The sequence below is a fragment of the Mycteria americana genome, chromosome 17, assembly GCF_035582795.1.
Source record: "Mycteria americana isolate JAX WOST 10 ecotype Jacksonville Zoo and Gardens chromosome 17, USCA_MyAme_1.0, whole genome shotgun sequence".
Classification (NCBI taxonomy): Eukaryota; Metazoa; Chordata; class Aves; order Ciconiiformes; family Ciconiidae; genus Mycteria; species Mycteria americana.
Genome location: NC_134381.1, coordinates 9,395,870 through 9,422,749, shown reverse-complemented (window position 1 = coordinate 9,422,749; position 26,880 = coordinate 9,395,870). Strand labels below are relative to the sequence as shown.

At 49.0% G+C, this 26,880-nt stretch overlaps 5 protein-coding genes and 5 non-coding genes across 12 annotated transcripts; 3 read left to right on the top strand and 7 right to left on the bottom strand.

Annotated features, from left to right (window-relative positions):
• Positions 1 to 70: 70 nt before the first annotated feature.
• On the bottom strand, positions 71 to 3,431 carry SURF2 (surfeit 2). The gene is made up of 6 exons (XM_075519380.1): positions 3,252 to 3,431; positions 2,719 to 2,873; positions 2,378 to 2,481; positions 1,743 to 1,934; positions 991 to 1,157; positions 71 to 171 (listed from the first exon to the last, which is right to left on the bottom strand). The coding sequence occupies exons 1-6, from the start codon at positions 3,429 to 3,431 to the stop codon at positions 88 to 90; spliced, it is 882 nt and encodes a 293-aa protein (XP_075375495.1). The 3' UTR covers positions 71 to 87.
• SURF1 (SURF1 cytochrome c oxidase assembly factor) lies at positions 3,418 to 8,440 on the top strand. The gene is made up of 9 exons (XM_075519379.1): positions 3,418 to 3,600; positions 4,512 to 4,593; positions 4,718 to 4,845; positions 5,208 to 5,290; positions 6,109 to 6,300; positions 6,599 to 6,671; positions 7,038 to 7,200; positions 7,580 to 7,661; positions 7,943 to 8,440. The coding sequence occupies exons 1-9, from the start codon at positions 3,538 to 3,540 to the stop codon at positions 8,007 to 8,009; spliced, it is 933 nt and encodes a 310-aa protein (XP_075375494.1). The 5' UTR covers positions 3,418 to 3,537; the 3' UTR covers positions 8,010 to 8,440.
• Positions 8,441 to 9,125: 685 nt separating this feature from the next.
• RPL7A (ribosomal protein L7a) lies at positions 9,126 to 13,661 on the bottom strand. The gene is made up of 8 exons (XM_075519382.1): positions 13,554 to 13,661; positions 12,808 to 12,928; positions 12,213 to 12,362; positions 11,215 to 11,355; positions 10,777 to 10,856; positions 10,303 to 10,433; positions 9,803 to 9,872; positions 9,126 to 9,295 (listed from the first exon to the last, which is right to left on the bottom strand). Exons 1-8 carry the CDS (start codon positions 13,554 to 13,556, stop codon positions 9,191 to 9,193), a joined length of 801 nt encoding a protein of 266 aa, XP_075375497.1. The 5' UTR covers positions 13,557 to 13,661; the 3' UTR covers positions 9,126 to 9,190.
• On the bottom strand, positions 9,930 to 10,005 carry LOC142418389 (small nucleolar RNA SNORD36). Its single transcript, XR_012778277.1, has one exon. It is a non-coding gene; the product is annotated as a small nucleolar RNA SNORD36 (small nucleolar RNA).
• LOC142418381 (small nucleolar RNA SNORD36) lies at positions 10,510 to 10,582 on the bottom strand. The gene has a single exon (XR_012778269.1). It is a non-coding gene; the product is annotated as a small nucleolar RNA SNORD36 (small nucleolar RNA).
• LOC142418388 (small nucleolar RNA SNORD36) lies at positions 11,028 to 11,104 on the bottom strand. Its single transcript, XR_012778276.1, has one exon. It is a non-coding gene; the product is annotated as a small nucleolar RNA SNORD36 (small nucleolar RNA).
• LOC142418391 (small nucleolar RNA SNORD24) lies at positions 11,434 to 11,499 on the bottom strand. Its single transcript, XR_012778279.1, has one exon. It is a non-coding gene; the product is annotated as a small nucleolar RNA SNORD24 (small nucleolar RNA).
• Positions 12,431 to 12,503, bottom strand: LOC142418390 (small nucleolar RNA SNORD24). Its single transcript, XR_012778278.1, has one exon. It is a non-coding gene; the product is annotated as a small nucleolar RNA SNORD24 (small nucleolar RNA).
• A 29-nt stretch (positions 13,662 to 13,690) lies between the features above and the next one.
• MED22 (mediator complex subunit 22) lies at positions 13,691 to 20,969 on the top strand. 3 transcript variants are annotated; one of them, XM_075519383.1, is made up of 4 exons: positions 13,691 to 13,823; positions 14,317 to 14,397; positions 14,741 to 14,949; positions 19,242 to 20,969. In XM_075519383.1, the coding sequence occupies exons 1-4, from the start codon at positions 13,701 to 13,703 to the stop codon at positions 19,516 to 19,518; spliced, it is 690 nt and encodes a 229-aa protein (XP_075375498.1). In that variant the 5' UTR covers positions 13,691 to 13,700; the 3' UTR covers positions 19,519 to 20,969. The 3 variants fall into 3 exon arrangements, with proteins under 3 accessions (XP_075375498.1, XP_075375500.1, XP_075375499.1); XM_075519385.1 differs by having other exon boundaries at positions 19,147 to 19,484; XM_075519384.1 differs by having other exon boundaries at positions 19,141 to 19,484.
• A 157-nt stretch (positions 20,970 to 21,126) lies between these two features.
• SURF6 (surfeit 6) lies at positions 21,127 to 24,039 on the top strand. The gene is made up of 4 exons (XM_075519377.1): positions 21,127 to 21,372; positions 21,751 to 21,951; positions 22,574 to 22,665; positions 23,126 to 24,039. The coding sequence occupies exons 1-4, from the start codon at positions 21,279 to 21,281 to the stop codon at positions 23,795 to 23,797; spliced, it is 1,059 nt and encodes a 352-aa protein (XP_075375492.1). The 5' UTR covers positions 21,127 to 21,278; the 3' UTR covers positions 23,798 to 24,039.
• The last annotated feature ends 2,841 nt before the right edge of the window (positions 24,040 to 26,880 follow it).

Genomic DNA, 26,880 nt, shown 5'->3' with positions numbered 1-26,880 from the left:
TCCCCTCTCCGTAACGGTTAACTGAATAGGCAAACGCCTCTAGAGTTGTTATACAACAGGCTTCAGGCCACATATTTAGCATAAAATTTATTTGCCGTTGGTTGCTTTCTTGAAGTTCTTGGGTTTTCGATGGTGACTCTTGAATTTCTTCTTTAAAGGACCTGACTGTTTCTGTAGAGAAAAAAAAAAGTTAATCAGCTGATTTCCAAACCCCAAATCCAGCCCTGCCCAAGACAGCTTAAAGAGAAACTGAGTGGAGTGGGGTCTCCTTTACCAACAGAGACAGAACAAGCACAGTCCTGGTGACAGAACCAGCCAGGATGTCTCCTTGCCCTGTCCTGCAAGTTAGCATTCCTTGCTCTGAGGGGCACATGGTTTCATTAGGTACAAACAGTGATGGTCTCCCTGTAGAAATGAGCCTGAACTTCATCCAGCCTTAACTTTCCAGTTTGATACAGTTATAGAGGATCCAGCCCCTTCCTCAGGGGCTGCCTTAGACAGTTAAAGGTTTATCTGTCTTTATGCATGTACCATCTGCCTGCTTCCCAAACAGAGAAGGATTGGGGTATGTCCTGGAAGGCAGGACCTGGCCAGCTCCTCAGAAGAGGCAGAAAAAGGGTCTAGAAGGACCCTGTGACTTCAAAATGGTTTAACTAGCATCTGTGTGTTTATGGGGAGAAAGATTATAGAACCCACAAGACACACTTCGGTTTCCCTGTTAAAGAGAGCGTGCAGCAGGATCCCATCAAAGATGAGCTATTTATACAGGCAGGAACATCCCTAGTTAGAGCCGACAGGATAAACATTTACTGGTAGTATTTCACACCTCGGGATGCGAGTCAGTGGCTGGCACATGGGGAAAGTCTATTCTCCTGAACAGCTCTGCACCTTCTGCTGGTTCTCAGACAGGAATAGATCAGACAAACACCTACAGGATGGGATCCCGGTTCCACATTCCCCTGTTGCTGCATGCGGCAGTGTGACTCCCACCTTTCCCCTTTTGTTGCCAACTGCTCTGCTGACATCCATTCTTCCACCATCCTCTCCGTTCACATCGCCATTCTGCTTGGCGCCCTCATCCTCGCTGTCTGTTGCAAAGTCATCGCTGCCCTTTGCGGTTTGTGGAGCTGCTGGGCTTTTTTCTGGGAAGAGTAGAGCTACAATACAAAGATTTAGCTCAGGATCAGTTCCCTGTGCAGATAGGCTCTGTCTCCCCCTAACTTTACTTGAGGGCATCTTAAAGGTGATTTGCCAAGCTGCTTCCAGTCTCCGAGCATCTATGTGTCACTGCTGAAATACTTGGGAAATAAACACACCGGTGTTTTCTTAGAAACGTGCCTGGTGCTCTCACTAGCCCCGTTCTGGGAGCTGTTCAGCGCAGGCAGTCCTGTCCCCGCTCTCCTACAGCAAGGCAGTGTCTCCAGGTGTTCGTCAGCAGAACAGCCTGACCAGCTCCTATCAGACGGGAGCCCTTGCCGTAGAGAGACCTATAGCAGCAAATCCCAGTGGATCTTGTATCCCTCCCCTCACACCTTATGTGGTCCAGCACTGGTTATTACTTAGTGATAACTGCTATTTCTTATTTGGCAGTGGCAAGCTTTTCTGAAACCCAAGAACACCCATCTGGATGGAAGTCACATGCCTCCAGCACGTGAGCAGCAGGGAGCAGTAAAAAGAAGTCAGGAGAAAATGAGCCAACAAACTCCCTTCAGGACATAGACGATAGCAACGTTCTTACTCACGTGGGTACAGGTCACTCATGCTGTCGTCCGTCTCCTCTCCGTCCTCATTGCTGGACTCTGGCTCCCAGAATTCCTCTTTTCTGTAAGGCTGCCTGCTCCCGTTCATTTGGTCATCAGGGTGCTGCGTCTGCTGCTTCTTCTGTCGCAAGCAGGCAGGGACGTACTCCACTCCTTCCTTCTGGCACTCCTCATCTAACAGTGCGAGGGGGCGGGCAGCACTTAGCAAGGCTACCCAGTCATCTTACTCCTTTTCATTTCCAGCCTAGCTTATATTAAATGCAACTCAAAAGTATGTTGAGCTCCAACTCTACATTCATGTAATCTACAGCGATACTATGGACCATGAAAGACGGGAAAGATGTTAACGCAGAGACTGTGCTGGACGTGTGAACCACCCTCTCTGGGGAAGTTTTAGAACCGCTCCTCTCAAGTAAGGATGTTCCAAGGATTTGCTAGAGGCCTATTGCTCCCTGCATCTGGGAATCTTCCTTCCTAGCTGAGGAGCACACATGGCAACAGCAGTACATTACTGTCAATCTAAAGAAAATGTATCCCCTTCCTTCGTGTAGAGCTACTGGAATCTCAACAGCTCAGGGAAAAAAGTTGCTGGTTGTATCTTCAGAAAAGCCACTTACATGTTTTTAGGGCCTTCTGATAGCGCTTCCCTTGGACATGACGCAGCACGTGCTCTGGAAACTTGTTGATGTGTCTGAGAGTGAGCTTGCAAAATAGCTGGTGTCTGACAAGACAGAAAGAAAGAAAGAAAGAAAGAAAGAGCCAGCGACAGAGTTTAAGTATGCTATTACTTAAGAGCTTTTCACTTATAAGCACTATGCTCAAAGTTGATAAATACTTTATAAAGACTTTCCCAGTCTCCCAAAACCCATAAAGACTCAAGAACTTGTAAAGGTCAACCACTTTATGTCTGAGATTGAGCTAAGTGTGAAGCATAGCACACAAGAGGAAGAATACGTACAGATTCTTTGTGCTGGGCACTATATGGGGCTCAAACTTGCCATAGTCAAACTCTCTGGCTGTCTTTATCAGCCGCTGATACTTCTTGCCATTAGTATAAGCCTGTAGCTCCGACAGCCGACATGGCATCTCGTGGCCCGTCAGCCTGCATCTCACCTGAAGAAAAAGGATGTCTAGTCAGGGAAGCCCAGGGGATTACCCCAGGGCTAGGGAGGGCAGGACAGACCTCAGGCTCCCGCAGCGTCCTCCTCCCCAGCCCTCCTCCGACTTCCACGGCGGGAGAAAAGCCTCCAGGCCAGGGAGCTCACCGGGGCCGAGCCCAACTGCTGGGGCACCTTCCCCGGCCTGCTACCAACCGGCCTTGTCCCCCCTCACCGCCCCCTCAAGGGACGCGGCCTCGGCATCCCCTCACGAACCCCTCAGCGAGGCGCCCCCACTCCCCCTCATGGCCCCCCACCGGGCGGCCCCAGCCCTCCAGGCGGCCCCAGCCCTCCAGGCGCCCCTCAGCCCCGCACGGCCCGGCTCCAGCCCCACCTTGCCCGGCTCCACGAGGCTGAGGAGCGGGTGCTGCCGCAGGAAGAGCCGCTCCTCCTCGGGCACCCCCGCCACGGCCGCGCCGCCGACAGGCCCCGGCCCCGCCATAGAGAGGCGCCGCCAGACAGGAGCTCGCCTCAACTTCCGGTGCCGGCCCGGCCGGGGAGCAGCCGGCACCATAGAGAGGGGCGGCTAGAGAGGGCCCTGCCTGCCTGCCCGCCTGCCCGCGCCGGGACTGTCTGGGCCGCAGGCGGTTGGCGGCGCGGGGGACGGTGGCGACGTTGCCATGGCGACGTGGAGGCTGCTGCTGCGCGCGGGGCCGCGGCTGCTGCGGGAGCGCCGGGGCCGGGTGAGGGCTGAGGGGAGCGGGGCCAGACCCGAGCTAAGGGGAGCGGGGCCGGGCCGGACCCGGGCTGAGGGGAGCGGGTGGGGGCTGAGGGGAGCGGGGCCAGACCCGAGCTAAGGGGAGCGGGGCCGGGCCGGACCCGGGCTGAGGGGAGCGGGTGGGGGCTGAGGGGAGCGGGGCCGGGCCGGACCCGGGCTGCGGGGAGCGGGTGGGGGCTGAGGGGAGCGGGGCCGGGCCGGACCCGGGCTGAGGGGAGCGGGTGAGGGCTGAGGGGAGCGGGTGGGGGCTGAGGGGAGCGGGGCCGGGCCGGACCCAGACCCGGACCCGGGCTGAGGGGAGCGGGGCCGGTCCGGGTGAGGCCCCGATCCTGTCCGGGGCCCGTCCCCCCGCGGTGCTCGGCGCTGTACGTGCGCCCGGCCGGGCTCCCCCAGCCGCCGCCCTTCCGTTGCCGGGGCCCGGGCTTTGGCCGCGGTGGGTTGGTGCCTCCCGTGGCGGAGTGGGGACCGGCTTCACTGCACGGGGCGAAGCGGTGCTAAAAGTGAGCAGAATCGGGGGCAAAAAGACTAAATCTGTCCTTGTGCCGCTCCAGCGTGGCGGGAAGGGGAGGAGGCGGGAAGGGCAGGTGCTGGGCTGGCATTTATTTCCAGAACAAATTAAGATGGTGTATGCGTTTGCTGATAGCGTGGATGGAAAGGGATAGAACATTTGCTGTGCTATAGGCAGCTCTGTAACTGGAATTTGATTTTTTTGTTTTTTATTATAACCTAACCCCTGGTGTTTCACCTGTGGTTGCTCAGATGAGACATATCAACGGGTAAACAAAATTTCATGCAATCATTGAGGCAACTGATATCATCTAGATACAAATTTTACAAAGCAGAGACACTACAAAGGATCTTTCTTATTTCATGTAGGTGTCGCACTGCTTGATCAGAAGAACATTTTTTGGGTATCCCCTAACTAAAGCAGGTTCTGGTCTGGTCCAGCAGACTAAAGGTAAGAAAAGATTTGTTTGGGCTTCTGCCCTGTTTCAACCTTATACCAAGAGGTGACATTTTCTGCAGGAATTTGGCATCTCCTCTCCTGTACAAATCCTATTCCTCGTTCTGTTTTTCTCTAGATGTTTGCCTGAGGTTCTGCAGACCACGAAGTTCTACAACAGCTGCTGATGCATCTGGAGAGGACATCTTACTCAAATGGGGCCTTTTCCTGGTCCCTCTGACCACGTTCTGTCTCGGCACTTGGCAGGTACAAATAAATATTTCATTTTTTCAGGAGAAGAGCACTTGAGGGCTATCAGGTTTTTTCCATCTCTGGCTGTTTAGTTCAAATCACATACAGGGTAAAGATTTGCTGTTATTTTACCTTTCTGTTTTCCAAGTGTCCATTTGTAAGTCTTTAAAGGAGACATTCTTATTTTTTACACTTGTATTTCAGTATAAATATTTCCTCAAATTAAAGTCAGTAGCCTCCATTTCCGTATCTCCAATTAGCCTGTTTTAGGCCAGGTCTGAGGAGAAACTTATGACAAAGATTTTTAAGGCTTGCTGGGGTTATTACATTGCTCTGTTCTACCATAAGGAATTACTTTTGTGTTTGTGTACTTCCAGGTTCAGCGACGAAAGTGGAAATTAGATTTGATTGCGCAACTGGCATCAAGAATTACATCAGAGCCCATCCCTCTGACATTAGAGTAAGGAAGCTGAGACAGTTTGTTGTGCTACAGAGCACTGACTGTGTGCTGGGGATAGTAGATTTGGTCCCTGCACTAATGAGCTTCTACTAGACTAAACTGCATGAAAATGAAGGAATGCAACGGGAATCAGGACGTGCAAGCAAATTAGAAAGATAGATATCCTGTTAAATTTCTTGTTTTTAGTAAAAGAATAAGTGAACGCTTCCCTGTGGGATACTCTAAATGCATGTAAAAAGGATGGATCTGTGTTCAGGAGAATGTGGTATGTAGTTCATACTGTATGTAATCCTCCTGGAGAAGGAGGACTTGGTAGCTGGTGTCTGTGAGGTCCCAAAGGGATTATTCCTGCAACAGGGACTCTTGGATCAATAGCAGGCCCTGCCCCAAGTGTGGAGCAGTTGTGTCAGATACGAGAGAGCTTTTTAAGGTCACTTGGCCACATGGCACAACTGTCAAAACAGTTCAGTTGTTCAATTTCATGGTCTGGGATGGGAAAGAAAAGCTCCCTGTTGGCTGAGTGCGCATGCAGCGTACCCACCTGCTGATCAGCTGTGTGTGCCATTGAGGTGGCGCTGGGTTACAGATATCAGGGAAAAGAACTGCTCTCTGGATAGTCATGATCGTCTCGATTTGATTCACTGTGACAGTAATAATAGTAAGCCAGCTGCTTACTCCATGAGGTGTTTGTCTTCTGTTTCTGTTTGCCAACTGGCCCTAGAGTGAACCATTAGGGAAAAGGAGAATCCCACAGTAAAATCCCCTAATTTGATTTGCCTATCGCAGCCATGATTTTGTTTTCATCTTGTTCCATGCAGCCCCATGGAATTGAAGGAATTGGAGTACAGACCTGTAAAGGTCCGAGGGCATTTTGACCACTCCAAGGAGCTCTATATTTTGCCACGGTCACTTGTAGACCCTGAGCGAGAAGCCAGAGAAGCTGGGCGGCTGACATCCCACCCAGAAAATGGCGCCAATGTCATTACTCCTTTCTACTGCACAGAACTAGGGTAAGTTAATTAAAGTCATGGTTCACGTGAGCAACTAATTTCTGTTTTGAAAAGCTGAATCACGGCAGTCGGGTTTATATAAATCACTCCCACTCCCTTAAAAGGTATCTTTCACAGTCTGTTAGGTCACTGAGGCTCGATTCAAAATTGTTTTTAACTTCCCTTATAACGCGCACTCAGATGACAAAAAAGTGGCACCAAACATATGGATCGCTTCTTTCTTTGGTACTTAGTTCTAGGCAGCAGCAAGAATAAATTTCCTTTCACTCATGAGCCATACTTCTTTCTGTAACTCTAGGGTCACGATTTTAGTCAACCGAGGATTCGTGCCCAAAAAGAAACTGAAACCGGAGACCAGGCTGAAGGGACAGGTAAGGGGGATACAGGGAATGCTGTGTATTACTTTCTGCCCTGTGATTACCCAGAGGCACTACTGACAAACCCAGAAAGGCAGTAGTCATGTTCAGCATCATGGGAGGTTACTTAAATAGTCATTGCACTTTTTCAAAGAAGATAAACCTTTTCTTCCCATTTTTTTGTTAAGTAAATACCGGTTTTTACAAACAAGGAGGTGTTCTTGATCTGCCTTTTTCCCTGCTGTGTTACAGCACTGCCCCACTGCCGGGCACGACCAGTTGATTTATAATCAGACCCCACAAGTGCCATACTTTTCTACCAGGACCTGGTGTGCCAGAATATGACATGAACCTTGAAAGATTCCTTTTTTCTCCCTTCAGATTGAAGATGAAATTGATCTCACTGGAGTGGTGAGGTTATCAGAAACCCGGAAACCTTTTGTGCCTGAAAACAACATTGAGAAAAACCGCTGGCATTACCGTGACCTGGAGGCTATGGCAAAGGTGACCGGTGCTGAGCCCATCTTTATCGATGCAGATTTCAGTAAGTCACAGAGGAACCCAACCCCACATCCAATTTACATCGGCCTCCCCCTTTCTGTTCAGTTAGTTGTTTCCCCTGGGCACTTGGAAAGGTATTGCATCTTTCTCTTCTTTGTGTACTCTGCTAGGCTTACTATTTTGAAGGCAATAGGCAGCTGGCACAGGGGAACGGTGGCATGCTCGGAAGAGATGCAGGTGGTGTTCAATGCCTTGAGCACAACCAGCCACTCGCTGTAGGGCCGCCTGCCCCCACAGCTCTGGCTTTGCTGGTAACTTGGGAACACCGTTGCTCACAGCAAGGGCATCCCGTTTCTCACAGCAAGGGCAGCTCTACGCGGTGCAGACTCCAATTTAACGTGTGCACTGTGTTGTACCTTTAGGAAGCACGGTCCCAGGGGGGCCCATCGGAGGCCAGACAAGAGTGAGCCTGAGGAACGAGCACATGCAGTACATCATCACCTGGTAAGTTACCCAGCCAGCGTTTGACTGACCATCCATGGGGGTTTTTGAAGGTAAAGCTTTGAACTGCCTTCTGTTGAAAGCAAGGGAGCCATTTTTGCCTGGCACTCTTGCTCCTGCATCAGTGAGACTGGATGAGCTCTTAAGCTACAAAAGCCTCAAGCTTTAACCTAAGTAACATTTGCAAGGTGATTTGAAGTAACTGTTTTATTGCACTGCAGCTGACTTAGGGAGGTCCAGTCCACCTTGAAAAGGTGTAAGCATGGGTTTGTTTTCTTTTGTAGGTACGGCTTATGTGCTGCAACTTCCTTCTTGTGGTACAGAAAATTTATACAAAAGGTACCTCTGTGAGGGGAAGAGCCAACTTCTCTTCTGTACTACAGTCACAAGCAGACTTTTATAGACAACAGCAGTCTGATCAGTCCCGAGTAACTGAAGCACCCAGTTTCAGGGCAACATATTCAGTGAACACGTGCGGCTATCAAGCTGCAAACAGACTTTAAGCAACTGATGCAGACTCAGAGCTCCTACCAGTGTGATTCTGGCTGCAGCCTGGAAGCATTGAACTTCAGCATTGTAAGTGGCTGTTGAGACTTCTAGTGAAGCTGATTTATGCAGTAATCTCAAGGATGCTTTTTTCTGTTGCAGCTGGTTGTAAGCTGTGATGCTTCTTCACTGCTGTATTTTCCAAAAGACAGCAAGTTTCTTTGCACTGAGTAGTCATTCCTGAAGTCAGGAGTGGTTCACAGCAGTTGCATCAGAATAAAGAGGGCCTATAGGTGCTTGCATTGTGACTTGCATTGTGCATCTTACATCTTAAAAAGTGACAGACCCAAATTAAAGGTTACTGTGGATACTCAAGTCTGGCTGGGTAAGGCAGCCCATGGCTTTGCAAGAGCATGATGAGGACTAGCAAAAACAAGCAGCAGCTACTTCAGCTGGAGCCTTATCGAGCATGGTAGCCTCCCACAGCGCCACAAGACCAAGTCAGCAGTCAGGAAAGAACAGAAGGACAGGAAGGTCTAGATTCTTCCCCCGCTTCAGCCTGCCTTCACTGACTGTTCTTGCCGCGGAAGAGGCACTACAGGCCTCCTAACAGGATGTCGTAACACCCTATATAACCCATACTGTAACCAAGTCTTAAGTACTAATGGAGATGATGTGGAGCCATTTCCAATTGAGACATATTTGAATAAGCAAGCTAGGCTTAAAGCCAGAACTAGCCTAGCCCATTCCACTTTATGATCACAGCATGTGCAGCTAAGCTGCTGTTGATGGGCTGTGCATTCAGAGGAGAGGAGATGCTACACAGGATGAGTAGTTAAGGGCAGTTGTTCTAAGGAATAACCTGCTCTATGCAGCTGTTTCTGTGCAGCGCTACTCAATGATTTGATGGAAGACAAACAGAAGTAAGGCAATGCTCACGTGCTACCCACTGCCTGGAACACTCCCATTCAGAGAGACCACTGAAACTTCATCTGGGGGTTTATTATTTTTATGTACAGAAAACATGGTAGCAATCCAGTACATCTTTAGCCCAGCTTAGTAGCCAGTTCTTTAGCCTTTGCTTTTTCAAGTTTAGCAATGCGAGCCACTGATTTTGGACCCAAGACGTTACCACCCCAGTGACGACGGATCTGCAAAGAAGTGAGAACAGGTTAGATGCCTCATACAATCTCTTACTACATCATTCAATCAACTTGCTCAATTCCACTCCTTTCTGCACAAGGGGAAGAGCTCCCTCAAGTATCAAGTCCTACACATTTCAAGCAGTGAACTACATTTCAGGGCAGTGCAGAGATACAAGAGTTTAAAATCTTTCCCCGTGAATGGTGCTGGATTCGGCCACCACATAACTTCTGGACTTGGGGGATGGAGTTGAGCCTAGCAGAAGCTGTTGCCCTCCCTACAATCCTAGCCCTGGGATAGCTCCGTTTACTTGTAACTTGGTGACAGCGTTCACATTTTACCCCACCCTCAGGTAAGGAACCTCTATACATCATAAGAAAAACTAGGTACAAGACACCCAACAGGCTTTAAGCTGATGTCACTATGTCTGAAATAATTTGCATTTCACTGGGAAGCTTTTGGGGATGTTAACAGTATAAACAAAAAGATAAGGCTAGCAGCACAGAGAATCTTACCTCATCATATCTGTCATTGTAGTTGGTCTTGACAGCCTCCACGAGCTTTGCAAGGGCTCCCTTATCCTCCCTGTTGGTGATAATTTTAGTTTCTTTAGAGCCTCAATTTAACATTTTCCATAAATCTTTTGCCTCAGGATTTAAGAGCTCATAGTGGCAACAAGATTTTTCAGGTTAAGCATAAGCATCAGCATCATTTGCAAAGGGTAAATCACTCCAACCACCAATGCTTTAGGAACCTGCACTGCTCAGATGAAGGTTAATAGTTCCATCTACGTATTTTAGAGTAACATTTTGGTAAGCCAAAGTAATCTCTATCTTCAGGATCTGACAGAGCTCTTAATACAAAAGGCCATCTATATTAGACGTTACAGAGTTAGTTATTTTAGTTTTACTACTTTAGAGATGCAAGTTTTATATCCGTCTGCCCTACAGTCTGTGCTTACGGGCAGTTTGCTTTCTCCACTACAGCCAGTCAAGCCAGCACACAGAATACTTACGGGTTAACCTGGGTGAAAGCAACAGAGGTACAAGTTTTCCTGTGGACCAGTCGCCCCAGTCTGGCTTTGCCCTTGATGATGCAGTATGGCACTCCCATCTTGCGGCACAAAGCTGGCAAGAAGACCACCAGCTGAAAAGAAAGGGAGTGTGCTGTGTAACTGAGGGAGAACATCTTTTTATTCTTTGAATGAGCCTGGGCTGTGGCAATTGCTCAGTGTTAAAAAGCTCGTTTTACTCTTCATTGTTGATTCAGGTGAAGAAATTCATACATCATTGCAAGGGCCAAGCCTCATTGTAACACCAGGACAACTACGAACATGCATAAGTATCCCAGTTCTGGTAAACAAGTCTTTTTATGCATTCTCTTTTCACACAATAGATGTGTCCTAAAAATGCATTTTCACCCCAAGCCCAGTTCTGACCTCAGCTTAAGTTACACAGGTAGCCTGTAACGCACCAGCAAGTATGCTTACCTCAATGGGGTCTACATCATGGGCAATAACTACAAGCTGAGCTTTCTTGTTCTCTACCAGAGTTGTGACACTGTTAATACCTGAAAAACAAGTTATAGATAAGCTTTGATTCCACTCAGTCTATTTTCAGAACTTTCATAAAGCCTCACACAACCAGCTTGGATTCCATAGTGCAGCTTCATTAGGGAAGTTGTGAAAACTTTGCACATCCATTCAGTGGCACAGAGAAGATATTCCATGGACAATCTGCTAAAGCTCAGGGTTAAAAAGCTCGTCTATTTTACTCTTCACTTTGAGCTCAGGTGAAGAAATTCATACATCATTGCAATAGCTTGTCCGATCCTGTTTGGTTGGAGCAGAGCACCAACTCGTCAGTCTTCTCTCTAACAAAGCACCACACTCCCATATATGCAAGCAGCCCAGTCCATGTAGAGTTACCTGCTCGGAGGACTGGTGGCCGCTTAGTTGGCGCATCTCCCTTTCCTGCAGCTTTCTGCTCAGCACGAGCCAGTAGCCTCTGCTTCTTCTCTTGCTTATTTTCTGGCCTGTATTTGTGTGCCAGCTTCAGAAGCTGTGTAGCTGGAGGAGAACATCTACTAGTTAGTTAGTTGCATGACCTTAAAAAAAATCTAAGCATTACTTTTTAAAAGACTGCAGTGCATCAGCGATCTTGGTGGTTGTCATCAAGTGTATTTAGACAGCAAAAAGTTAGCATCATTTGCGCAGTGCCAGAGCAGAGCTAGCAGAGTGCCTCTAGAGCCCGTATTTACCTCTGCGTGCACCTCTGTTGGCAATGAGAGCTCCTTCACTGTTTGGATAAGGAAATGCCTGTTGACCCCCACAGCAAATTACAGTTAAAGGTGGTGCACTTTCTCCTTTAAAGCAAGCAACTTGTTTGGCAACATCTACGAGGGAGTTACTCTACATAGGCTGAAAGTTTCTTGCACAGACATTGTCACCTGGAAAAGACTATTTACTCGTTTCACAGAAGATCCTGAAGCCCCTTCTTCCCCCGTGTCAACGTCAGCCTGCAGGACGCTGGCTTTCCCCCCAAAGCCCGCACTCGTACAGGTTTCTCAAACTATCTGTTTACACAGTTAAAAGAACCCTACGTGGGTCTACATCAAGCTGGAAGAACGCACTCCGATGGAAACATGCAGTTACGATAACCCTGGGTTTGGGTCATGAAGTAGGAGCTTTGGTATTTTTTATTCCCTTTTCAAAGTACATAGCAGCTATCAAGACTTCAGCCAGCAAATTCAGACAGCAGCTTGCTGTTGACATCACCCCAGTCAGTATTACAGCCTCCCTAAAATGCTTCCGAAGATACTCTCTGGTTTACCTTTGTTAAGTCTTATTTTGGTTTCTTTTCTCTTCTCTGAGCCATATCCCATTAACAATTTAAGTCAAGAGAACTTTGCAGGGCACATCCTTACCTGTCTGGCGGTCCAAAGCCTGAGTGAACTGGTTAATAGCAGGAGGCACCTTCAAGCGTTTGTAAAGGATGGACCTCTGGCGCTGCAGTCTGATGTAGCGCGGCCATTTCACAAAGCGTGTGAGATCACGCTTCGGCTGGATATCCTGTCCTAAAAATACAGACTTTAACTCAAAGCTGTTCCAAACCCACACAGCAACAGCACGGAACAAGCACGAGTGCATCAGTGATCTTGGTGGTGATATGTCAGCACTATCACTCAGATAGCAAATATTCTTTCACATCATCTGCACACCGTACAAAAATGGCACTACAGAAGTCTGAATTGACTTACCACCCCACACGCAAAAGGGCAACATTCATCACAACAGAATCACGTAACGCGTCTGTGTAATATGGGAAACACAGCAAATTGTCCATAGCCACCTTCGCATACCCAACGAAGGACAGCTCTTAATTGCAGACAGCAAGGCAACTGCCTTCATCACGCTCTCCACTCTACAGCTGTATTACAATATGCTCCCGTTTATGATTTAGACATCTGTCCATACAACAAAAAAGCCTTGAGTGAGTAGCCCAAACATTCACTTACTCACCAATGCCAAAGTTCTTGGGCCTCTTCTCAAAGAGGGGATTGACGACCTTCTTGGCCTCCTGCTTCTTGACTACAGCAGGGGCCGGTGCCACCTTCTTGCCCTTGGCCTTCTTTCCTTTCGGCTGCAAGTAAGAAACACGCTCTTCCTTCTTTTGCCTCAAATACTTGTGCACTTAAAACAGCTTTCAGTCCACCTTGGAAACGCGTTTTCCCAGGCATTTCACCAGCCTGGCAACCTCCCAGCCTAGCCTCGCTCTCCCAGAGAGAGCACACCCTTCGATTTTGACTTTAAAAGGTTTATGAACCTCCCTGAGAAGGACGCCGCTTGAAACCGCGCCATCTCCTCGCCTAGGCAGCAATCGCCCCAGGAGAGGCTAGTGCTCCCCAGCCCGGCGCTCTCCGACACCGCGAGCACCCGAGACACCCCCAGCGCGGCTTCCTGGCCACCGAGCCCGGCATCCGCCCTACACCGGGAAAAACGCTGCGGCCTAGTCGGGCTGCCCCGCTCCCAGCAGCCCGAGCCGGGCGGCGCCGCGCTGCATGGCCGCCCCGCTGCGGGCGGGTAGGCCCAGACGCAGCCTTCCCCGGACCGGCCCCGGTCGCCGCAAATCGGGCACGAAACACCCCTCCACCGCCCCCTCAGGCTACCGAGCACCCGCGCGGCCCTCGCTGCCGCGCCGCGGCCCAGCGATGGGGACGGATGGCGGCGGATGACCCCAGCCCCCACCCGCACCCGCCCCTACTCACCATCTTGGACTGACGAAGAGAAAGGCGGAGAGGTGCATGCTGGGAAATATCTATGGGAGCGCCGTCTCGCGAGAGGACGGCGGCGTCGCGCGCGGCGGGGCGGGGCCGGGGAGGGGGATCGAGGGGGGCGGGAAGGCGCGGGCCGCCATGGCGCAGCAGCGGGTGCTGCCGCAGAGCAAGGAGACCCTGCTGCAGTCCTACAACAAGCGCCTCAAGGACGATGTCAAGTCCATCATGGACAACTTCACCGAAATCATCAAGACTGCCAAGGTGGGACTGGGCCGTAGCCGAGCCCCGAGGGGAGGGGGCCGCGCCCGCGGGAGCACCCGGGCTCCTGAGGGGAGAGGGGCGGGTTTCCCCGGGGGCAGCTTTGAGGAGAGACGGGGGGTCCTGAGGGGAGAGCTGGGGAGGTCCTGAGGCCCTGAGGGGGGCAGTGGGGGCATCTTTTTTCCGGTTCCCCCGAGGGCGGCCGTGAGGGAAGAGTGTTTCTTCCCCAGGGCGGGCGGTGGTCTGTTCTCCCCGGCTGCTGCTGCTGGCCTCCCTGCCTCTGCCCTGCGGGCAGCCAAGGGATGTTGCTGAACGGGGGAGAACGGCAGAAGCAAGCGGGGAGGGTAGCACAGGTGATGCGTGGGTGCCGTAGAGTCCGGAGGCTGCCTGAGGGATTCCAGGTGTGGATTGAACTGAAATGAGACGCCTTATAACATAGTAATCATGTATCAGGATTTTAGTATGTAAAGGTGGATATGTACACTTTTTTCTTTAGATTGAGGATGAAACTCAAGTCTCTCGAGCAACCCAGGGTGAACAAGATAACTATGAGATGCATGTCAGAGCTGCAAACATTGTGAGTAGCATCTGCTGTTCAAATCAGTGGGCAGCACATCCTTCAGGTATTGTTGGGTTTGTTATTGCATCTAGGGCAGCCTTATAACTCTCACGAGGACTGCTGCTAGAAGAGTAACCTGATATTTGGGGTGGCTGTTGGGTGAATTCCTTCTCTAGGGGGAAAGCTGGGTAGCCTGGCTTGTCAGCAACAGGCTTCTGTCAGAATCCTCACGTAATGTGGGAGTTTCTATTTCATTCAAGGATTGGGCTGAAGGAGCAGCTTGGGAGATCTTGTTTTAGAATTGGAGCAAAGCACTGTTTTGATATACTATGTGCTATGTGACTTTTCTCCCTGCCACAAGGTCCGAGCTGGTGAGTCCCTGATGAAACTTGTGTCTGACCTGAAGCAGTTCTTGATCCTCAATGATTTCCCCTCTGTGAATGAAGCTATCAACCAGCGCAACCAGCAGCTGAGGAGCTTGCAGGAGGAATGTGACAAGAAGTTGATTGCACTACGGGATGAGATCTCCATTGACCTGTACGAGCTAGAAGAAGAATATTACTCTTCCAGGTACAAATAGGGCAGTGGACTTCTGCCTTATGACTCCAGCCCTTTTGGGGTACTTAGTCCAGACAAACAAGTAGTCCTTAGAGTATAGGTCTTGAGAATGTTCCCAACAAAATTTCACTCCTGGTTTTAATTAGGTCAAACTTTTTCTGCAGCTAAAGCAACTGCCTTTTCCTTGTAGATATCCTGCAGGGTATAAACATCATGGTGAAGGAGATATTCACAGCATCCAACTCTAGGTGCCTGCTTTAGTTGGCTAGATTTGACAGATAATTTGCTTAGGCTTCTTTTGTAATCATTGTAAAAGGAGATTAATTTCCTTGGGGGTATAGGCTTCTGTCTGAGTATCCCTTTGGAGGAGCCTGTGTCTCTCTCCCTAGAGAGACTAGCTTGCTGAGCTGGGTCCTCATGTTAGATGAGATCACCATGTCTTTGTGGTGAGTTCTTTCACAAGTGACCTGGTTACACAGTGTGCCTTTTTCCTTGTAGTCCACTACCCCCGGCTGCCTGGTGTCCTGTTGGGGTGAACGTTTGAAATGAGCAAAAAAGACTTGCTCAGTTTCATTGAATTATGAAGTATTTTGATAGGATTTTCTATTGAAGACTTATTACTGATTTGTTTGTGGGATTTTTAATATTTTAAAAAGACTCTTAGAAAACAGGTTTTAGAGAATTCAGACACTTTATTTTTTTTATTTTATTTTCTGTCATGCACTCCAGCACTTCTAGTTGATGATGCAGTAAATGAAAGCAGGAGAAAACAAATGAGAACCTGATTATTTTGGCTGCACTGTCCAAGCTAAGTGAAGTCAGTGCAATAATGCTATGACTTCTAAACAAAAACTTAACTTTTTAAAATCTTATCTAGAATTTTAATGACCAGGTTTTCTATTTTTGCCTTTCCCTTCTTTCTAAAAATGCTGAATGCCTATAACCCCGGCTAAGTCAACTAAAACCCTAATTGCTCAATATCTGTGGAAGTTAGGCTGTTATTATGGGTAATATATGTATTTTAAGAGTAAAAAGATATTGATATGACATAGCTTAGGAACAGCTATGACATTGGAAGAAAACTAGAGGTAAAAGTTTAGAGTTGTTTTTCAAACTTTACTCAGTTTTTTGGGGGGGTGGCAAGGGACCCTAGAAATATCTCAGAAATAAAGAGTAATGGTCGCAGACCCAAGCACCAGTCCAGGCCCTGGTGGGTCAGGGGTGCATCCACTACATAGGCTGCATACAGCATAGCAGTGAACTGTATCCAAAGCAATGCGGTGTGGGATGAGAGTGCCTCACATGTGCCAGATGTGCTTCTCTCACACTGTCACCAGACTGCCGGCACCGTGTGTCAGTAGCTTTAACTTCTGGGCTAAGGGGTTCTGACCATGCTGGCGTGGTCTGTTCACCTTCCTGGCACCAGATGCCACGTAAAGCAATCCTTCTTAACAGAACTAACATCTAAGCACAAATGTTGGCATACACCAAATGGATTTGCCTTCGTGCCCTTTCTTGTAAGAGTGGTCACGAGGAGAGGAAACTTGGCAACTCCACAGAGCTACAATCCCTCCACTGAAGCCTCATATCATGTAGCACTTAGTCGTTTGCTTTTAGCACTTATTCCCTCCCTGTGCTCTTTCCTGTCTTTTTCTGCACCAAAGAAATTGTGTGTGTGTGTAAATATAGAAACAGTGATTTATTCAAAGTCCTTTTATAATTAGAGTACTAAAATATTTTTAATGAAACCTTATTGTCTAATGTGGGAAAAAAGGTTTCTGCTATGTCACATAGTCGTAGAGTGATAATCACGTTTGCATGGTGTAAATGCAATAGCTGGTTTGCCCACAAACAAGCATTCTGTGCTGTCCTGTGAGCCCAGCGGGGGTTGCCTCTCTGCACCATCTGTTACTTTCTCGTGGGTCGTGATCCCACAGGATTTATAGAGGTGTGCAGTCCCGTGAGGCCAGGACATGGCTTCCCTACAGCCATCCTGCCAAACTGCTCCCCATGCTCCAGTTTCCCTGAAGGTTACTGGTTAGTTTATTTTAGGTCGTCCCTCCAGGGAAGGCTGTAGAAAAGTGAGCTCCCTGCAGCAGCACACCTCCAGATCCTGCAAAGCTGAGAGCTGCCCCATGCTGTGTAGCTTGTTTGGTCCCTGTGCGCTGCTCCCGAGGGCTGTGAAAAGCCAGTGGCAGGGAGTGTCTCCTGCCCAGCAGTTGTCACTGCCATTGTGCTAACGGGGCTTAGGAGACAGCCCCTTGCCCATAGTGCGTAGCTAATAGGATGCACCACAGGTGTAGGGTTGGGTTTTGTTGCTAGGCTTTTTGTGTGTACACAGGGTTTTGATGAGGAGACCTGAAAGCAGGTCCTTGAAAATAAAGCTGAGGAGATGGTTCTGAAGGAGTCTTTGCTTTCAGCCCCTGTGTTCAAGTAGTTTCCTAGAGCTGTTCCTCTGCACACAGGCCTGGCTGCGTGCCTCGAGAGGAGTAGTGAAGTCCCTTCCACGCACTGAGAAACCCTCAGTCAAAGGACAGAGTAGCAGGCTGGCCAGTGCTGTTGTGGGCTGTGCGGTAGCTGCTCATTTACCCTGACTTTTGAGGAGTGTTACGTGAGAGGTGAAGCTTAGACTTTTGGAACTGTTCTAACTGGGGCAGCAGGAGAAGCAGTTATGCTTCTGACACGGCTAAAATTTTGTTAGTAACTCTCCTGCCAAGATGTGGTGGATGCTGTGGCCAGGTTCTCCTTGGAAACTATGGCCTGAGGTCTAAGACTGACAGAAAAGGAGTCGTAGTTCTGGTTCAGTCCTGAAGGTCTTTGCTAATTGAACCCAACTTCACTGTGTGTTGGAGACTGTAGGGAAGGGTGATCTTCCAAGGGGTTTTACAAAGGCCCCAGATACAAAAACCTGTATCCACTGCCTTCTCACTTCTGCTGCAAAACCAGCTGGGTGATGCTGCCAGAAAAGAGCTCGGAAGTAGATGCTTGCAACTAGTGCTTTGTGTGCTTATTCCCCAAAGCAGCAACTCCAAGCCAGCTTGCCTTCTCTCATCCTAAACCCCAAACTTGCATTTATGTTCCATCGCTCCCTCCTCTGAGGTCACAGGAGCTGTCTTGAGTGTGGGGTTAGTTCTCAACGTGTTTCATGTTTGTGCAATTTGAAGTGTCTCATATTTCTACACTTAAAATATTTCCCTAAGCATCTATTCAAGTCCATACATTAAAAATGTAAATAAAGCTGCAACAACAAAATCACTTGACCCATTGGGTTTGTTTTACTCTGAACGCAAGCTGCTTTCCGCTCCAGCACTCACTTTGTCTTGGGCGTCTCTTGTGCGTGCAGCTCCTTCCTCTCTTTGGAATTTGTTTTGGTTTTGTTCCAGTTTCTTGCATCATTTTTCTTTTTAGTTTCAGCCCTTCCACATGGTGTTTTCCTCAGAGCACAGGCAAGAATTAGCCAGTTGTTTAAAAACGTTACTTTCCCATGCTCCTGGTTCATCCAGCTCTATAGTCTGCAGTGGTCAAATCCAGCAAGCTGCTTTTAGACGAACTGTTAGCTCAGGTTCTGCTGAAAATGGTAGGAGCCATCAGTACCTTGTAGTCAGGCTGGGGAGCTTCAGTAGAAGACCCAGACCTTCTGTGGAGCACTTTTTTGAAAGGGCAAGGGTGCAAACAGGTCTCTTCTTTATCATGACAGGGACAGGCCCTAAAACACTTGTGCTAGCTCTTTTGTTGAACTTAAGTTTAGAGCAGGATTTATATTTTTTTCCTCACGTAGGTTGTGATCTAATTCCAAGTAAAATAATTATGGATGAGGTCCTTGTCTCACTCCAGTCAGTAGCAGAACTCCTATATTTGGGGTGCCAGGACTTCAGCCCAGGTCTTTTCAGGGACTTAGAGCGCCTGGATTAGAATGGAGCCTGTGTTTTAGTTTGTAGCAACAGTTCTGTCTCTGAAATTCCCCTGATCCTCACCAGACCCATGAGGTTCAAGACCAGCCCTTAAGGAATGTCTCAGGGAAGGCCAGTGTCACAAGACTTGCGATGAATTTGTGAACACAGACCTTGCATCCATGAATGTTTTTTTGCCATTTTCTTAATGCTTTGCTTCTGTCTTGCTCCCCCCACCCCTTCCTTCCCTCCCTCCCCTCTTCTCTTATTGCACCTGCTCTCTCTCCTTACTGGGGTTGTTTGTTCTGGAAAGCTACAGTCTGTGTGACAGCAATGATCTTCCACTGTGCGAAGCCTACTGGAGACAAGACTTTGCCACGCTGTCCCCCGAAAGCTTCTCCATGCCTCTGACAGCTGCCACAGCAGAGCAGAGCGTTGCTACCTCCCAGAGCTCAACCCCTTCGCACCCTCACGTGAACGGGCACGGGGCAGGCCCCACGGAGCACTCCTGAAGAGGATCCTCTGCTGCCGAACGTGTTCCTCCTGGCGGCACTGCGCTGCTGGAAGTCTTCCACCTGCTGTACTGAGCAAGCATCTCCTGCTGTCAGGAGAGTGCACTGGAGCTGTATTTGCAGGTTTCTGCTCACTGGATAGCCACAGTGCTTTCTCCACCCCTGGGACATTGCCGTGAGTGTTCCTCTCCCTTAAGAGATAGTGATAAGTAAATACAACGTTGATTGTTCTGACAAGTTAGAGTTAGGTTTGCTTTTTACATGACAAGTTACATGTGGAGTTCATTAGAAATCGAGTTTGTTTCCATGTGAATCTCAAGAAGGATACGCTGGAGTGTTGGGGGTTGAATTTGTTTGGGATAAACTTGAGCCAAATGTGGGGGCAGTGAGAGTTTTGGGGTTTTTACCCTGCTTCCCACAGTTAGTGACATTCTGGCTGCTTTAAAGCTCTCTCAGGATGGCATCTGATAACCTCTGTTCTACTTAACTACAGTAAGGATCTTGTCGTATTTGTTTACACAGCAGTCTTCACTGTCAGAGTGCTTCACAAACTTGAGCTGCTTCTTGCTCGCAGGCGTTTGGGAGGAGGCTCTCAGGAGACGCTTGCCCACGCAGTATTCTCCCTTTTGAAAAGGGCAAACTGAGGAATCCCACTGAGGTGTTGATGGTGCCACTTGCTCAAGGCCGCAGATAGCAGCAGCGACACGCTTTAGTTAGTCCGATTCCTTTTTCAGTGTTTACACAGAAACTTTCTATTAACATAGCCTGAGCTAACATGAAGCCAGCATTTATGTTGGCTAATAGTTTTGTCTGATAAAGAAGTCTTGAGATGACGGGGGTGTACGGAGCAGTGAGGGACACTCAGTTCCTCTCACAGTTTCCTTCCAAAGAAGCACCTGTGGTGCTTTGTCTGCAGCTGTTCAGCAGCTCGGCATGTCTTCTGCCCTTTCTCTTTGCGGTTAGTCGGGACAGCTCGGTGTCGGCACCGCGGAGCCAGGGCTGCATTCCAGCAAGCGGCTGAGCCCAGCTTCCCCGGCATTCTGCTGTAGCGTCTTGTTTCTTGGGATGTGAATTTTGGTAATAATTTTTATTTTTCTTCCATTCCATTTATTTTTGTAATTAGGTGGTTTAATAAAACTAACTCTTTTGTATAATTTTTCAAGCGTGTGTTTTCAGCCACAAGGCTTTGTGAAAATACGACAGCGTTCAGCATGAGCGTGCGCTAGGATGGGCGTTCCCCCGCGTTTTGAAGAAAACCCCGCTCCTTGCAGCTGTTGCTGCGTAGGGGCTGCAGTCCTACCCGTACCCCGGAAACCATCGTCATCCTCACGCCTGCCAGCACCGCGCGGGGAACCTCGCACCCCGGCCGGCAGAAGTTTGGCCGCTGCAGACTGAACCGGCCGCAGGTCTGCCTCCTCCGACCCGGTCATGGCAAAGGAGGGTTTGGGACCTCCAGGTCGGAGCCTGACTGGGCAGGGGCGAATCGGAGGACAACCTGCCGCTGGCTGCGGGGACGGTGTCGAGGGGAAACGGGGGCAGCGGGGCGACCCGCAGCCGCTCCAGAGGAGGCCCGAGCACCCCCGTCTGGCTGGGGCACCCCGGGGCTCCGCGGGGGCCTCGGGCCCTCGGCCCGCGCTGGCTGTGGCAGAGCCCGTGGCCATGCCGGCGGGCGCTCCGCGGGGCCGGCTCCTGCCGCCCGCTCCGCCGCGGTCCCCGCTGCCGCCTCGCGGCCGTCGCGCTACCGTCACTTCCGGCGCGCTGAGGTCACTTCCTGCCGGAGGCGCCGCACGGGGAGGATGCCGCGGTCCTCACGGTGCCCTGAGGAGAGGCCAGCGCGTCTGGGGCCCGGCCGGGGCTCTGCGGCCTGCCCGCGCTGAGGGAGCCGGGCCCGGCTGGGCAGGGCAGCGCCCGCCGAGGGGCGGGCCGCCCCGCGGCGATAATGGCCAGCCTGGCCGCCCAGGACTCCTACCTGCAGGGCTTGGCGAGGAAGGTCTGCGTGCAGCACGCCCCGGAGCCGCGGAAGAGGAAATTTGGTAATGGAGCTGCGGTGCTTCGGCTTCTGTCCCTCCCCGCCGATCTGTGGGAGTCCGGGCTTGCGGCAGGCTTGCGTCCACGGGGTGCTGGGCCCGGGGCGGATGCGTTGTGCCGTTGTTTAAGAAAAAGCAATCTCTGCTGTAACGTGGGGCTTCTGAGCGCTTCTGTACAGGTGGTGATCGGACGTGGGAGAACTGGGATTTTAGTGAAGTGTGCAAGCATGTGTGGTCTGTCTAAATAAATCCTAAAATATGTAATTTTTGAAGATGGAGATATGCCATTGCAATGCTGGAACTTTAGTCTTCGGTCATAACTGAACATTATGAAGTGGGAATGTAGTGTTGTCCCGTTTTGTGTAACTTGTCTTTGCCTTCTAGTGTCTAAGCCAGGCCAGCCTGAGCTCAAGAAGAAGAAGAGAAAGAAATCCAGGAAGGAAGCTGAGAAGACAAATGGTCCTTCGGCCAAACAGGTGGTCTCTAACACCAGTAAACCTGCTCCGGGACAGAAAGCAGCCCCTCAAGCCAGCAAATCATCTCCACAGGGTGTTACACAGAGCAGAAATGGGAGTTTGGTTACAGGTAAGAATACCAGTGTTGCCACGGTCCGGTTCAAGTTACCTGAGCTGAGGTAGCTGCTTTTCAGTTGCTTCACACACATATAGTTTGGAAAGCCTTTAAGAAGTTGAGCTGAATGGAAAACATCTTTGCTTATTCCACGTGGCCTAAAAGCTTTCCCATACCTACGTAAACGTGTCACATCACCGCTGGGTGGCTCTCTGGAAATAGCGTTTAGTCTGAATCGCAGAGTTCTTACGTATTTGGGTAACTGCTGGGAGTTACGGTGTGGATGCGATCTCTCTCATGCCAGGCTGGCTTTCCATTACGAATCTGAAAAACCTGATCACAAACAAAAGATGTCCTTGGCGTCTTTGTTTCCGCTAGCTTGGTACTTGTCTTCTGGCTTGCTGGGCAGCCACAGGGCATGCCAGGCTGCTCCGGCTCGCAGTGTTGAATGATAATATGGGCAGAAAACTGGGAATTCTAAAGAAACCAATGAAATAGAAACTTGGTTTCTTTAGATTTTCCGTTCTATTTGCAGCATCTAAAGAGTTCTGAGAGCTTTTCCCGTACCCACAGAAAGTTCTTCTGTTTAGCTACTGCTGTCTTTTAAGTATGTTTATTTTCTTCCACTCATTTTCAGGGAGCAAAAGTGAACTGGATTCCCCTTCTATTTCTGCAATGAATCTCTTGCGTCAGAGACTACATGAGAAGATTAAAAAAGCTTCTGGACAAGTATGAGAACTCTTAATATGTCTCCATATGTGTGTTTATGCAGTATAAGTTCTCCCTAGCCTGCCAGGGGATGTGGGGACAGGACTACAACCTTCCAAGGCTCCGGGTTTGAGCTAATCCCATCGCCTAAGGAAGGGTCTGTAGGTATTGCTGGGAGACCTGTGTGTATTCTGTGAGAAGAGGTAGGGCCTGGCTTGGAGGAGAGCACACCTCTGGAGATTTTTAGGAAAAAGAAAAGGACTAAGCCTGAAAGGGAACATAGCTAACGGGGTGTTGAGAGACAGTAAAGGGTTTGACGTGCCTTTACTGTGTTTAGTATCTCTAAAAGCTGAGCCCACGGCTTCTTGTCACGTGTACTGTATTTCTTAGGAGAAGTTTGAAATCAGGAACTTGAGGACATCCCACTTTTAATTCTGCTTTATCCCTTCATGTCCTGATTCATGTCCGTCCTTCTTCTTAGGATGATGCCAAAGAATTACCTCCTGCAGTCCTGGAGAAGAGGCAGCGAAGGAAATACGAGAGAGAGAGAAAAAAGCGCCGAAGAAAGGAGTTGAAGGTGAAGGCAAAAATGGAGAAGAAAGAAACTGAGGAGGTACCAGTAGAGCCAGAAAGCAAAAAGGAGGAGGGCACGGCTGAGATGGTCTTTAACAGGGTCGAAGTCCACGAAGAGAATGAGTTGAACAAGATCCAGAAGAAGAAAGAGAAGAGGAAAGCGGTGAAAGGCAATATCACTCCTCTGACGGGCAAAAACTACAAGCAGCTGCTGAGCAGGCTGGAGACCAGGAAGGATAAGCTGGAGGAACTCAAGGATAAGGACCAGAAGAAAGCTCAGGAGCTGGAGAACAAGATGAAATGGACAAATGTTCTCTATAAGGCGGAAGGCGTGAAGATTCGTGACAATGAGGAGCGTCTGAAAGAAGCTCTGAAGCGTAAGGAGAAGCGTAAAGCCCAACGCCAAAGGCAGTGGGAGAAGCGGACAGAAAAAGTGGTAGAAAAGATGCAACAGCGGCAGGAAAAGCGTCGCAAGAACATTCAGAAGAAGAAGAAAGATAGGATAGAGAAGAAGAAAGCCAGGGCCCGGAAGAAAGGCCGGGTTCTGCCAGAGGACTTGAAAAAAGCTGGCTTCAAGTGAGAGCCAGGCAGCTGGGCCTGGTGGCCTGGGGACGGGCCTTGGTTCCGCTGCTGGGCTGAGCGGCGAGCTGTCGGAGCGAGCTGTCGGAGCGGACCCTCGTCTGCCCGGCAGGGCTGCGCTACCGCGGCCCAGGAGGCAGCGCCCGAGGAAGCCAGCCTGTGGGGCAGTCACTGCCGTGGCTTCCCAACGTCATAATAACAAAAAAGCCCGTCGTGTGTTTGGTAATTAAAGTTCCTATCCCAAAGAAACGCCTTCCGATTGATTTATTATCATTATTGTTATTTTCCTAGAGGGAAAACGTCGGTTGCAGTTATTTCCTCTGGTGAGCTGCGTGGTGCTGGATGTCCCCACACCGGCGGGCCCTGGTTGCCGTCGAGGGAACCGACCCCCGCCCTGGGATCGGCCTCCGGGGCCCGGCGAGGGGGGCGGTGGTCCCGGGGAGGGGGGCGGGGCAGGCCTAGGCCCTGCCTCCCCGCGCTGCCATAGCAACGGGGAGGCTGCCAGCCACGCCCCCTTTTCCGTTGCTATGCCGGCGCGCGACGCGGCCGTTGGGGCGGGCGGCGGCGGGAGCGCGGCTGAGGGGAGCGGGGACCCGCGGCTCCCTGAGGGGACAGGGCGGGCCGCTGCCGCCAAGGGAGCAGAAGGGCTCTTCCCCCTTAAGTCCAGGGCCCTCAGACACCGGTAAATCGTCACGTAGATATTTTTAAATCCTCGGAATGCTTCGCCTGCGGCAGCGTTAGCAGATAGTGGAAACCATGCGGTAGGCGTATAGTTTCACTCTTAGGAGAACCTTTTAATACCTCAATGTTTTATCTCCCCTTGGCCCCTAGCTTATAAATCGCAGTTCTGGAAACGGGCCTGGAACTCGGCTGTGCTGGGCCGCATGCAGCCGGCGGGGGCTGTGCCCCTCCTTCCCAGCCGGGAAGTCTACAAACAGATCTTTGGAGATGTGGTAAAACAAAGAAACGAGTAAAAGCCAAATGAGTTAATTATGTTGGTCCATTGCTTGCTGGCTGTTAAAGTGGTGACCTCAAACCAGAGGCCAGTTTCAACCTCTCTGGTTTTTGTTTTAGCAGAAAGTAATTGTGTTATCTTCAGCATATGCTTTCTAATGCATGGACGGGTGTTCCTGTGTCTTCGCTGCCTATCGGGATACATTAACTGAAGGCAGAATCATTATAACACAGCAGTAAAAGATAAATTAAGAGGCATGGTAAGCCAGATTCAGGCATTTCTGACTCTGCTGTTGACTTTCCTTGTAACCATAAGCTGGGCACAAAATCCAGTTTGCTTCAGTTTTCCCGTCTGAGGAAAGGGTTATCTTTCTTTCCTATTTTGAAAATAGTCTTGGATGAAAATTGTTCTGCGTGTGCCAAGTAGTATTAATTATTTTACCTTTTTTCTTCTGCCACCTTTCCCCCACTGTTTTTGTCAATTATTTTGTTATTATTCTTTGTTCAGTAGGTTGGAAAGAATTCAAACCATTTTGATTATGGTTCTTTGAAGGTTCACTTAATACACTCTTTGGATAAAGTAAGGAACAAGACTAGGTTTTCTATAAAGGCTCGCTTTGGTGAAAGGCTCGCTTTGGTGAGGGATTCAGAAATTTCTACTGATGCCAGGCTACTACCGTGTTACCAGCAGAAGCGTGTTGAAAGAATGCCCTGCAACGACTCCACAGAAAAGCCACCATTGTACAGGTAGAGAACAGAAGCGTAAAAACCCAATTATGTGTTCCTGACTATAGGCATGAAGTTGTAAGGTTTGCACTGGGAGCTAGACACTCCTGAATTCTTGGTCACAGCACTAACGACTTGTAATAGACTGTCTCCTTGCCGGATGTAAATTGAGTATAATGAGCTGCTGCCTGTTAAAGTGCAGATTAACAGGCTAATATTTGCAATGACGTACATATTGTATGGCTTTTCTTTTAAAAAGAAATTGTACATCTTTTTTTGTTCAAAGCAATCTAGATATAAGCCCAGTCTGAGATATATTTTTGAACTGTATTTTAAACTGCGTTAATGGTTTACGTGATGATGCAGTAATGATTATGTAATGAGCAAGAAAAGAAATTACTGCGTCCATCCTTTTCACCCTAACTCTTCTGCTGAATAATGACACTCTTATTCTCACTTCCTGCAAGGAGAAACACAGTGCCCCAGCTGATGGGAAGAGCAGTGGGCAGATAAAGGCTATTTCCACATTTCTAGCTAGTTCTCACTTAGTAGTTCATAGATTTTTATACCTTTTAGAGACAGTATGTATGTCTTTGTAGTTTACACGTATTAAATCTAGCATTTATTGCTTTTTATGCCATCATAGCAGATTTGAGGTTGTGATCAACCGAGGATAGATAATTACTCAGTCCAATTCATCTCAGAAGAAGCAACATTACTTCTTTGAACCATATTCTTTGAAGTTAGAGTGATGCTTATGTTCACTTAAATGTTACATTTTGCCAATTAAATTGCATATTATACTGATTGCAGATCCCTACTCTTACGTATTTAGTACAAATCAAAGCTTTATTCTCCTTCTGTTTCAGGGAAGCTACAACATTTCAAAAGGCTTGGAAAAGTGTAGATGTAAATGCAGCTCAGGAAGTTGGATCCCTACCTGATTTTGTTGGTAAAATTTATTTCCCTTAATGTCAGATATTTTAATTTGCATTTTTAGGAGCCACCATACATATAATGGTTTTAGCTGAACAAAGTATAAAATCAAGCTCAGAAACGACCTGACACATTTTTTATGATTTGTAACTAATTCTGAAGATGAAGAGTCTACTCATAGAAAAAACGGTTGTAAAATTGTCCATCAATCACAATTTGTGTTTAGATGGTAAATGCCAGTTATGATGTAAGCAGATCTCATTCTTGGAAGTTGCAATTTTTTGCATCATACCTGACCTTAGTTCATAGCTATCCTTCTGAAAATCACAAATTAATAAAATCAAAGGAAATTTTAAAATATGCTTGACTATTTTTAATGTACATTTGCATAGATTTCCCTTCCTGTGGAAAGCTGTCATGCACTGTAATAGCTGCACAAACTACAGAGGTCACAGTGTGGGTTTAGCA

Bases quoted from the DNA above. Each gene is read 5' to 3' on its own strand.
- MED22 (XM_075519383.1), top strand. From the start codon at position 13,701: ATGGCGCAGCAGCGGGTGCTGCCGCAGAGCAAGGAGACCCTGCTGCAG. The intron at 14,398-14,740 runs GTGAGTAGCATC...CCCTGCCACAAG, and splicing joins ATGTCAGAGCTGCAAACATT to GTCCGAGCTGGTGAGTCCCT. The intron at 14,950-19,241 runs GTACAAATAGGG...TGCCTCTGACAG, and splicing joins GAAGAATATTACTCTTCCAG to CTGCCACAGCAGAGCAGAGC.
- SURF6 (XM_075519377.1), top strand. From the start codon at position 21,279: ATGGCCAGCCTGGCCGCCCAGGACTCCTACCTGCAGGGCTTGGCGAGG. The intron at 21,952-22,573 runs GTAAGAATACCA...ACTCATTTTCAG, and splicing joins AAATGGGAGTTTGGTTACAG to GGAGCAAAAGTGAACTGGAT. The intron at 22,666-23,125 runs GTATGAGAACTC...CCTTCTTCTTAG, and splicing joins TTAAAAAAGCTTCTGGACAA to GATGATGCCAAAGAATTACC.
- RPL7A (XM_075519382.1), bottom strand. The intron at 12,363-12,807 runs GTGAGTAAGTGA...CTGTATTTTTAG, and splicing joins GCCCAAGAACTTTGGCATTG to GACAGGATATCCAGCCGAAG. The intron at 10,434-10,776 runs GTAAGCATACTT...CTTTCTTTTCAG, and splicing joins ATGATGTAGACCCCATTGAG to CTGGTGGTCTTCTTGCCAGC.
- SURF2 (XM_075519380.1), bottom strand. From the start codon at position 3,431: ATGGTGCCGGCTGCTCCCCGGCCGGGCCGGCACCGGAAGTTGAGGCGA. The intron at 1,935-2,377 runs GTAAGTGGCTTT...TCGCACTGTTAG, and splicing joins TCAGAAGGCCCTAAAAACAT to ATGAGGAGTGCCAGAAGGAA. The intron at 172-990 runs GTGGGAGTCACA...TTTTCTCTACAG, and splicing joins TTGGCAACAAAAGGGGAAAG to AAACAGTCAGGTCCTTTAAA.
- SURF1 (XM_075519379.1), top strand. From the start codon at position 3,538: ATGGCGACGTGGAGGCTGCTGCTGCGCGCGGGGCCGCGGCTGCTGCGG. The intron at 4,846-5,207 runs GTACAAATAAAT...GTGTACTTCCAG, and splicing joins TCTGTCTCGGCACTTGGCAG to GTTCAGCGACGAAAGTGGAA. The intron at 7,662-7,942 runs GTAAGTTACCCA...TTTCTTTTGTAG, and splicing joins ATGCAGTACATCATCACCTG to GTACGGCTTATGTGCTGCAA.